Source organism: Parus major, chromosome 1A (genome assembly GCF_001522545.3).
Source record: "Parus major isolate Abel chromosome 1A, Parus_major1.1, whole genome shotgun sequence".
NCBI lineage: Eukaryota > Metazoa > Chordata > Aves > Passeriformes > Paridae > Parus > Parus major.
In genome coordinates this window covers 68,732,374-68,743,974 of record NC_031773.1, presented here as the reverse complement: position 1 = coordinate 68,743,974, position 11,601 = coordinate 68,732,374, and the positions used below count along the sequence as shown (strand labels likewise).

The following is an 11,601-nucleotide window of genomic DNA, read 5'->3' as shown; positions in this document are numbered from 1 at the left end:
AGGGAGAAAAAGTGAGATGAAACTAACAGCTAGCTTGATTTCAAGAGGTGTTTTCATTTTTTTCCCCAGCACTGAGACATGTGCTTGCAGGTGGCCTGTCCTGCTAAGCTGTGCTTGCACTGTGGACAGAGGATTCCTTCCACAGCCCCTTCACTCCAGCTCCCCTCACCAGCAATAATCCCATTGCTTGGCCACAACAAACTGTTATTAACAGAAAGCCAATTATCCAAATTGCTTGGACAGCACCAGACTTTCACCTTAAGGGAAGTCCTGACAAGTGGGTGTCTGTCTGGTACAGAAAAGATGATGGGAGCTGTTAAGAAAGATGGTGAGAAACTCAGTTCATTTGGTTCATGAAGGGTTCATGTGGGTATTTGTAACAGCATCCTCCTCATTGTTCATTCACACTCAATTTTTAGCTCATTTTCCAGTCAAGTAACCCACAAAGTGCCAGCTAATTTGCACTAAAATGTCACAGTGTTGGCTGTGCAGTAAAAGTAACACCAATAATATTATGCAGCCCCGTGTCTTCCCAAATCCTTCCCCTCCCAGAGGCAAAGGGACCAATCTGCTTGGTCTGGGATGTGCCAGGGATGTCTCCTGCTGGCACAAGCTGAGTGTCCTGCAGGGAAGGCAGCTCCTGGCTGAGCCTGCCCTGTGCCACCTCTGCTCTGTGGCCAGGGTGAACTCACCTCCAGAGAGGAGTTGTACTCGTGGTTCAGATCTGCATCTTCTGCTGCTTCCACCAGCCTCTAAAGCAAGCACACAGAGACAGAGGGTGAGTGGGTGCTGTGGCTAAAGCCCTCCAGATGTTGTCCCAGCTGTAGCAGCCTCCTTCACCACAGCCAAGCCTGGGGTTATAATCTTCCCTCTTGCCCTCCTCTCCCGGCGTTCTGTGCTGTGATTTTACAGCTTGGAAGGTACATTATTTGCAGCTGTTTACTGCCAAGTGTATTCACACCCACTCACTCCAGAGTCCCTGCTAAACCCCTGAGCAATTTTAGGTACCACAGGACGTGTACAAACAGAAACAGGTCTGTTTAGAGAAACAACAGACAGATTTAATTTCATTTTCCACGAACCCTTCCAAAAGCCATGGGAAAGGCATTTCAGCCCTAGCTTGATGTCAGTATCCCATCAAAGGAAAAGCCCTTGTGGGAGTCTCAGTCTGGTATTGTTACTGAGACAAAGACCATGCCTGGATTTTGTAAAGGGCTCGGCGATGCTGTGGCCATTTGTAAGCTCTTCCCATTTATGGAAGGCAATAAAATCAGCCAGTTTTCTCCAGTGTGATGCTTCAGGGCACTAATTCCCAATTGGTCCAGACTGGGAAGGGATCCAGCTAAACACATAAGTGTTTTTGGGGCTGCACAATCAGCAACAGTCTCAGCAAAACTACATTTTGCTCCCTCACAAAGGATAAGTCAATCCAAACACTGGAAAAGTCTGGCCAAGAATTTAATGTTATGGGCCAAAGCTCCGGGACTAAATATGCCCACATTTCACTTTTTGATTCAAATGATGTGTTTCTGGATGACTTTTCCACATTAGAAGCCTTAAACAGTCAAGGCTCTGTGACTACAGAAATATGCTTTTCATAGTAGGTAAATACAGGGGAATATGATGGATCCTTGGATGCAGGAAGCAAGAGGGGCCAGAACCATTACCTGCTCTGATCTCCCGCACTGCAACAGCTCCAGACCCCTTGCCACCTCCTCCACACTTCCCCATGTACACAGCTGGAAATCCAAGCTCCTTCCTCGCAGCCTGTGCTCAGGAGGTGCAGAAATTCCCCTCCAGCCACACACACAGCTGAAACAAGGCCCTGGTCTCCAGCAGCCAGAGCCCACTCTGGAAGGATGAACCGGGTTTTTCACTTTGGAGAGGTTTTCTTCCCCCTCCCTTTTTAAGCAGCCTGTCTCCTGCAAGAGCTCTCCTTCCCTTGTATTTATTCCTAGACTTTGTTTTTGTCTTCTGTTCCCATCTGAGCGGAGGGAGAAGCCAGCATCCCCTTGTGTGAGCGCCCACATCCTCCCACCGGTGTCTGCTTGGAGCTCAGCGCGAGCAGCCAGCGGCACCAGCAGCCTCCTGCTCGGGCAGGGAAGTCCTCACACAACCCCTGCACCCACACACTCCTGGGCAGCCTGTGCCTGCTGCCCCAGGGCTGGCAGGACACCAGCTCCTCCCCAAAACCCCGCTGGTCATACCTCAACAGCTTCCACCTTCCTGCGGAGCATGCTCTCCATCTGCTCCGAGAACTTCTTCACCAGCTCCAGGCCGTCCACCTCCTTGATTTTCAGAGTTGGCTCCACGTCTTTGTACTTCTACCCAAGGGAAAGAAGGGAATCCTGCTGAGCAGGAGGCTCTCAGGGAGAGGGATGAAGCTGTTATTGCTAGCTGGGTATCGTCTTTGTGTTGAAACACAAAACTTCTCCCACCTTTGCCTTTCCTGGGTGTGCAGATCAGTGGCTCTAACTCAAAGCACTCTGACCACGTGAAAACCAAAACTGATCCAACTGTGAGCTTGTGGCTGCTGGAAGCAGCAATGCACCTGAGGCTATCAGTGCCCACAAATTAGAGAGAGAAGCAGAAGGCTGACTTTAAAAAGGCTGAAGTTTGTGCTGTGATGAGAGCCACACCAGGGTTACACACATCTCACACCTCCAGCCGGCTGGAGGCAGAGGGGATGGAGCTGTGTGCTGCCATGCAGCTCCTCCTGGGCCACACGTGCTCTGGGGAGGGGTCCTGGCAGTGCAGGGGCTCCCCAGAGCCACCACATCTCTGGGGGAACTTGCCAGGTGTCCAGCAAGAAGGGTTTGCTCAGGGACTGCAGGGAAAGCTGAGATAAGACAGCAATAGTGCCACTGACTGGGCAGCCAGGAGCATCATTTAGGCCAAGAGGCAATTCCCAAAACCTAGGAACTGTGAGCATGCTGTTGCTGTAATGAGGAGGCTCTAGATCTGATCTCTTTATCAGCTTCAGAGATAACCAGTTTATTCTCACCATGTTTCATATAATATAGGAATTAAAAAAAACCCCCAGGAGTACATCTAAACTCTGTAACCATAATCTGCCTCCTTAAATCTGCTCTTTTAAGACTGGGTACAATGGCCTTTATTTCTCCTTTCCAAAAAATCCCACAGCTAGCAAAGATAGCCAGAAAGAAAGAGCAAAGAAACCTGTGAAAGGACACAGGATGATGAACTCGTTTCAGAAAAGACAGAGCCTGATCTCCTGAGCAGAGTGGAAACACAAAGGCAGCCAATTGCAATTCCCTGGTCCCTCATGGTCAGTTTTGTCTGCAGTGTGTGCAGCCCCCCTCCATCCCCACCTTGTGTCAGCATCCCAGCAGCAATCCCTGCCAGGGCTGGGCTTCTTGTGCTGGGCAAGACAAAAATGAGGTGGTGAAAAGAGCAAGGAGATGGCAGAGCATAGATGTGCAAAGCACATGCAGTGGGAGACTTCTCCAGGGTCAACTGCTCAGGTATAAGCAGTTTATTATTTGGGGAGAGGGAGGAAAAGACCCATTTCCATCAGCAGCCACGGCGTGCACGTGGTCAGGGAGGGAGAGAGAGAAGGAGAAGGGAGTGAGAGTTGAGAGAGGTGAGGGTAAGAGAGGGTAAAAGTAAGAGCAAGAGAAGCATGGAAGTTAAGAGTAAGAAGGGAGAGGGGATAAGGGAATAAGAGTTAAGAGAAGGGAATAAGAATTAAGACAGTGAAGCACTTGTTACAATACATCAAATCTTTATCTATAGTGAATATTCTAATTCCCAGTATCCAACCAGTACATGACACACATTCTACAGAATTTACATATAGCCTAAAAGAACTGCTACATTACCATACAGTGTTACATTTTAAACTCTAAAAGCTACTCTTCAAATTCTTCTCTTGCTGCTTTTGACTTTTGGATTCTCTATCAGCACAAGGGTATTGTTCTACCCACAGGGATTCTCCTTCAGCTGGCTAGGCTATTGTTCTTTGGTTATGTAGTAATTAACAGTCAGTATCCTATGGCTCAAAGCTGGATTTCATTTCTATTTCAATTCCAGGTTTCGTGTTTTCAGAATCTTTTGCTAAACCATCACATTCATCAGGTTTCCTTGGCTCATCCTCCCCTGAGCAGGGGCTCAGGTCGCTTTCCAATTCCAGGGAAGAGGCAGGGAGAGGACTTTGCACGTGTTCAGGGTGAGCCCATGGAGCCCCTTTTGTCCAAGACCTCCTTGACCATCCAGGGGTTTGGCTGGGCAGGGGCAGAGGAGGAAATTCCTGGAGGCTGGGGCAGGCTGAGGAGGTCAGACAGAAATAGCAGCAGCATCCAGCCCGCAGCGGGCATGCCAGGGAGGCTGCTGATTAACAGCAAGGCTTTTACTGGATTAAAAAGGCCAGGCCTGGCCTCCCTTGTGCCAGGGAGCTGGGACAGGCAGCCAGGGCGAGCAGGAGGAGGAGGAGGAGGGATTGAGGAGGAAGGTTGGGGTAAGCACGCTGCCAGAAGAGCGATGTGCGGCTGTGAGCCCCGAGCGTGGTCCCTGGGCTGTGAGGAGACCACAGCAGCCATCCTGTGTGTCTGTCCCTCCAGCTCCCTCAGCAGCCAGGACAGAAGTGATCTCTGCCAGGCTGCCTTTAATCAGCCTCTGCCGGGGGGAGAGGGTAATCTCTGCTGGGAGAGCTCAGCAAGGGGGGGACACAGCACACGCTGCACAAAGTGACCTGCCACCCCCTCCCTCCACAGAAACAGGGCTTTCCCCCCTCTCAGCTCAGATTTTAATGTGCTTTTGGCATTCTCACAAGAAGATGGTACTGGGGTGAAAGGAATAATGAGAAATCACAAGCAGTCTGCTAATGGCATACATGTCTCATCCCTGAGATCCAGCCAGAGATGGGAGATAAAAAAATCCCCCCCAAAAAAACACCTTTCTGCAAAGTTCCAGTTCCCTAAGGAATGCACCAGGTTTGAGCTCAAACCCTGCTTGAGGTTTTTTCCTACAAATGAACCAGCAAACCACTTAGTGCCTGTTTTCCTGCCATGGATATCTCTGGCTACTGATGATTATTCATCCAGGATTTTCTAAGGGTGGGCAGCAGATTTCCATACTGCCACCAGCCACCACGGCTGAGAGTCAGCCCAGGTGCTTGGAGCTGGCCAAGATTATCCTGTAAAACCTGTGTATCAGATCATTCTAAGGTACAGAACAGGAGTCAGGCTTGGGAGGACTGGCTGAAAGGATCTGATGTTGAAAAGAGGCCAAAAAGTTAGCTCAGCTCTAACAGAAAACCTTTTCTTATTCATCTAGCACTTAGCATTCCCTTAACACAGCAGGAGCAATTCATTAAGACTCCCCTTCTGCAGTGACGGGGGTGGTGATTTAAAAGTAGAATATCCAGAATTCAGCATCCTAAGTTTTATCTGTGAACAGAGATATGTCACCAAATATATATTCTTGTTCCCACCTCCATAAAATTCAGCCTATTGAAGTAGACAGTGCTGCATTACTCACTGAGAGTGGAACTAAATTAAGAGTGTGAAAGACATTCCTTTCATCTTCACCCAGGAAAATGTCTTGACTGAACTTCTCAAGTTTTGCCTGTTCTTTGCCATGTTTTTTGGGCTTTCTAATAACAGCAGGGCAAAGCTCTGATAAGCTCAGAGTAAAAGCTTGCCCTTGGGGATTCAAGTTAGCTCACCAGCTCTCTGGGAATGACATATCCTGGTAGGAACTCAACTACTTGAGTCTGCAAGATGATTTTAGGGTTCCTCTGGAGGAAACCAACAAAAAGTCAAAAAAACACTAAGCAAACTCAGGAAGCCAATGCCAAGTATTAAAGACAAATGCATGCAAAGCATTCAGCAGCTGAAAAATGATGACTCTCACAGCAACAACAAGCTGGTTACTTCAAGACTATTAGGAACAGGGGAGACACAAAATAAGATACAAACTGAGATAACAGCTCCTTCTGTATTTACTCAGAGACAAAACTCTTGTTGGCTTAGACAAGCACTGAGAAAAGAATGGCCTGGACCCCCCCCACCCTTCTGCTGGTCTGGGCACACCCAAAAGAGAAATATTTGATGTGAAAAACAAGCCATAGCCCAAAAACCAGAAAGGTGCCTGGGGAGAAGGAGAATCCTTGTGTTGAATTTCCAGATTTTGGTGTGTTTGGCTCCCCAGGTCTAACATGCCCACGAAATGAGATGATCTACATAAAGTTATTTGGGGTCTGCCAGGGTGCATGAAAACTGTATTTTATAATAAAAGATCTGTCTGCATCCCCTTGTAGTGCTGGAGGTGCCAGGGATGCAGAGAGAGCCCTCTGGGATGGTCCCTGCTTTGGGATGATGAACAGGGAGAAGGTGCCCAACTACCCACAGCAAAGGGGGCTGAGAGAAGGACTGAAGGGAGCTCTGGTGCTTCTCCCATTCCCTCATTTCCCAGGGAAACATCAGGAGATGGAAAAGCTCAGCAGGTGGGGCTGGGAGATAAATTTGAGCTGCTTAAACTGCTGAAGTGAGGGCAGAGCACAGCACAAGATGAACTGAGGAGATGATTCTCTGCTGGAGGCTCAAGCTCACCTGTAGCCCCTGCTCAAAGTGACATTTCCCTGCTGGGTCACAGACACTTTGCCTCGGGGATCTATGGCCTGGGAACCCCAGGGGACAAGAGGCAGGGCAGAAACATCATCACAGCTGCTAAAAGCCCAGCTTTAGCCTGCAGCCACATCCTGCTGCAGCTGCCTCATGGTTAGTGAGAGAAGTGCCTCCATCAGGGCTGACAGCTTTCCATAGCAGGGTGCCTCTTTCCTCCCAGGAAGAGCTGATGACCAGCACAGACCTTGGTGGTGGGTGCTGAAAGTCTGTCCTGGTCAAAGTTAGTGCTGCAGGATATGATCCCTTACTCCACGCAAAAATCTGGGGACAGGGAAAGAGGGCTTAGCTGCAGGGCAGGGGATACCCAAATCCTGTGTTTTTCTGGGATGTGGGCAGAATTGCTGATATGAGGACAGAAGTCAGACACCTGGAATGTGTAAGGGGAAACTCATGGCTTCTGGTGGAGAATCAGTAAGGAAAAATGTGGATGGCCACAAAGTGGAGCCTGCATTCCTTTGGATGCAGCCAGCAGTGCCCCAGGGCAGCTCTTGGGAGGAGCAGGGCAGAGATTTCAGGTCTGGAAGAGGAGAAGCCATTCACCACTGACTCAGGGAAGCTTCTGTGCAGCTGCAGAAAGGCACCATTTGTTGAAAGCCCCTGGAGCTGCACCCTCAGATGCTGGTGGGGAGTTCACTGCAATATCACCTGTGAGCAAGCCAAGCAAAGCTCTGCCCACCCCTGGGCTTCCAGGAGCAGAGGCTGAAGGGCAAAATGCAAAGAATTGAGAAAAAACTGGCTGAATACAGATGAGAAAAGAAAAAAAAGATAAATTAGAGCCATCTGAAGGAGCACAGGAGGGGACAGTGGGGTGACAGTGAGCAGGTGAGTGATGAGGAGCAGGAGGAGCGAAGGCTCAGCACAGAAGTGATCATCAGAGGGGAAACATGGGGAATGTTGTACTAAACAGTATTTTTAATAAGAAATGGTACAACTGAGGTGTTCAGCAACAGCTGAGGGAAGCAGGGAAGGCTCTGAATGGCTCTCCCTCTCCAGCTCATGGGGAATGGCCACAGGGCATCACTCTGGGCTCAGGGATAGGGAGATCCATGGTTTTCAAAGAGAGCTGCACACCAGTGTCTCATTCCTTCACCACCCTGGGGTGTCACTCTGAAAAATCAAGTTTTCTGCCATTGTTTTCATAGTTTCTAATCACTTTTCCAGGAAAGTGGCTATAAACATAGGTGTTTATACATTCCATTAAAGATATGCCTCTTGATGGATGTTCCTTATGGCCAGTGTGGTTGGGAAGGTGGTGACCTGACTATCCAATCCCTGAATCTATAAATACTGAAATGACAGAATAAATCCTCCTCTTCCTCTACCACACCTGGGGTGGTGTCTGTGTAAATCCTTTTGTGTCTGACAGTGGCACTGGGGGAAGCCCTGGAGGGGACAGGGAGCAAAGGGAACCCTGCCAGGTTTTGCCTACCTTCTGCAGCAGGAGAGAGCCTGAGTACTTGGTGACAATGGAGTACAGCTCCCCACCAAAGGCATCTGCCCAGGACTTCACCCTAAAAAAGAATAAAAGGGCCAAAAGAAGTAAAAAGCGATGTTAACAATTCCAGGTCTGCAGAAGGGGTTAATTCTTCAGACAGGTAAATCTCCATCTTCCCCTGTACAAACCCCTGTCATTCTCCAAGCCCCTCCTCAGCACTGGGGATGTTTTGTGCCCAGACTGCAGCCAGGCCAGGAGAGAGGCAGTGCTGCTCTGGGACACTGCAGCCAGGACCTTGTGAGCAGGGACAAGCACAGAGTTCTGCTGAATTTGTCCCAGATAACTCTGGATGCACAAATCCCATCTTAGAGAGCATCCAAACTCCTTCTGCTGCTAGCAAAGGGAAATAAATTGCTTTTCTGCAGACACCTATTTGTCTTCCCTGGCAGGCCCTGGGGTGAAGGGCTAGACACCCAGAGGCCAAGCTGCTGAAGAGAAATAAGTGTCAGGGTGTCATAATTCAGCCCTTGGCTGCAGCTCCTCCAGCAGAGCAGGCCAGAGGCTGAGGAGGCAGAAGAATTCTCTGCCCTCACTCCAGAATGCCACAGCAGATGATGCACATTGCCATTGTAAAGAACCCCTCACACTCGTGCCATGCTGGAAATGATGGGTGGCAGAGATCCACACCTGGATGTGGAGGAACAGTCTTGCTGGGAAGGATGAAAATTCAACAGAAAAGTTTTATAAATATGAATGCTTAGCAGAAGGTTCTCTAGAAATGAAAGCAAGCTTGAATTTATAAAGATGTTTTTAGTGCCAATTGTTACTGAAACAGCTGAGAGAACAAAGGTTCAGTCGAGCTGGAAGGTTTACAACAAAGGTTTAGTCAGAACTTTATGGATAAAAGGCTAAGAGGTCTTGAAAAAAAGCATGTTTGCTACCAAATTAAAAAAAAAACATAGGCAGACAAATATGTTTTTTACCAAAGCAAGAAGAATTTTCCACTGCAAAGCAAGTTTCAGAGTTTAACATGTAATTTCTAACTCAAATGATTAGTTAGTCACTACCACAGTATGGTAATTTTAGCAGTTTAGATAGGATATATATATATGAAATATATATATATTTGTAAAGGTATTGTGTATGATGCTGGTTGGTTTTTATGTAATATATTGTTTATATATATGTTAATATATATAATATATATAATATATAAAATATATATAATACATAGTATATAATACAATATATAATATATAAAATATAATATGTAATATATAATATATAATATACAATATACAATATAGTATATTATATATTATATATTACATATTACATACTATATATTATATATTATATATCATATATCATATCATATATCATATATCATATATCATATATCATATATCATATAGTATATATTATATAGTATATAGTATATAGTATATAGTATGTATATTATATATATTATATATATTTTATATATATTTATGTTATATATATTTGTATATAATATACGTTATACCTATAATATATATATTTTATATATATAATATATTATATAAATGTTTATGTATATATATTGTAATATATTGTCTATGTATGATTATGTAATAATATGCACAGCAAAAGAAAGAGATATAAAAGAACTAAATGAGCTTCAGGACACAGGGCTCACCTACAGCCAGCAGCTGTAGAATGACCCATGACCCCTGCTGTAATTTAATCTATGGAATAAAGAGCATTTTTAAAGAAGAGTCATCTTCAGTCCCCATCTCCCTGTAGACTCTTACAAGTCTGAACACTGAAAACACCAAAAATCGAAATAGATGGCTCCCAAAATGGAAAGAGTTTGATCAGAAAGCTGCCCCATGAGGCACCTTAGGCAGCCCCTCCTCCACACAGCCCCCTCCACAAGGATTCACTTCACAGAGATTTATTTAATGCAATAAGTGGCCTTCTCCACTTAGCAGAATGCACTGCTTATTTATGGTGTGGGGAGTTTTCCCTACAGCTTCCAGGGGAGCTCTCCCATCCCAAGCAGGATTTAAGCTCAGGGCCTGATTTCCCAGGGCTTTGCAGCACAAATAACACGAGGGATGAGCACAGCAATGGTGGAATAATGACAAGAGCTCACTCCAACCGAGGAAAGCCTGCTCAGACTCCCCTCCTGCACACAGGAACACACAGGGGATGATTTGGAGCAAACACAAAGCTTCAGCTCTGCACCTCTCTCCACTGCTATAAAAAAATCATGAGGGAGTAGGTGCCTTTTTAAATCAATCCTTAATTGGCAATGAGACATTCATATTTAACCACTCAGTGTGAACTAGCTAAAAGTCAATTTTAAATTTTTTAATTTTTTTTTTCATTGTGCTCTACTTCTTATTTTGAGAGCCAGAGCTTCTATCTCATCCTTTCATTTTCAGAAAAAAAAAAGAATACAGGTATTTTCTAGGAGACCAGGATTTATTTGGCTCCATCAGAGTTATTCTAGCAAGCCTGGAATAAAAGAGAGGAGAAACAGGGATCCCACGGGATCCTGTTTGTTGTAGCAGTGACTAATGATTTATATGAGAATCTCTGAATCAACACTTGATGCCCATCTGCTGCTGCTGGCATTGTAAGTTTTATGTCTGAGATGTTTTGTGTTGAATTTAACTAATATTCTCCAGTCTCCTCACCTTTTACTGCAGAAAGAGAGAACCCAACGTGGAGGGACAGCAATTTTAGCAGGGATGTTTATTTTCACCCCATTTCCCTCCCCATCACCTGTTTTATGTGCCCTTAACTCCTTCCAGCCCTCAACATTTTCCAGCCCAGCAAGGGTGGAAGAGTCTGTGGTGTGAATTTCTGATTGAGGGGTAAAGTTGAGCATCTCTTTTTGAAACTTCCAGTTTCCACAACAGCAAAACTTGAATAAAAAAGGGCTTTGTGTGTTTTTTGGGGATGTCTGCTCTGGCTCAGGGAGTGGTTATTTCTTCTGGTCTGAAAAGACAGGGGGACCTGGCAGCTTTGGAGGACTGGTTGGAAAGTTAAGGGGCACAGAGGAATGAGAGGACACAAAGGTCTCAAATCCCTGTGTTACAGGGCTAAACTTTGTGTCATGAAAAATATCTGGTGCCATTTCATGGAAGCTGGAAAGCAGGAGAGTGAAAAGGCAGAAATACACTGGCATTTACACATTTAAAAAAATAATTATTTGCCTGGGAAATGAACAACCTTAAAACAGTGGGGAGTTAAGGGCAGCCTGCTGAACTTAAATAGCTTTCCTTAATTTTTTTCCATAAACAAATGAGAGAAAAGGTCGGTCTGAAATTCATCAGGTTGCAGGGAAATTTCTTCTGAGGTCTCTGGCTCTGTCCAGCTCTGGAGCAGATGTATCAAGGCAACAGGAGCAGCCTAAAGAGGCACAGCAGGCTGGTCTTTGCCTCTCCCACCAGCATTTCCCAGGGTTTCCCAGCTAGTGCAAGAATAGAATAAGAATAAGGAGAAGAATAAGAATAAGAATAAGAATAA

At 46.0% G+C, this 11,601-nt stretch overlaps 1 protein-coding gene across 1 annotated transcript in view; it reads right to left on the bottom strand.

Moving 5' to 3' along the window:
* Positions 1 to 11,601, bottom strand: part of CACNA2D4 (calcium voltage-gated channel auxiliary subunit alpha2delta 4) — a 121,146-nt gene that overhangs the window by 106,409 nt on the left and 3,136 nt on the right. The window contains exons 2-4 of the mRNA XM_033514695.1: positions 8,077 to 8,158; positions 2,208 to 2,324; positions 693 to 752 (exon numbers count right to left, since the gene is read on the bottom strand). Coding sequence (XP_033370586.1) covers positions 693 to 752; positions 2,208 to 2,324; positions 8,077 to 8,158 — 259 coding nt within the window. The remainder of the gene's footprint in view (positions 1 to 692; positions 753 to 2,207; positions 2,325 to 8,076; positions 8,159 to 11,601) is intronic.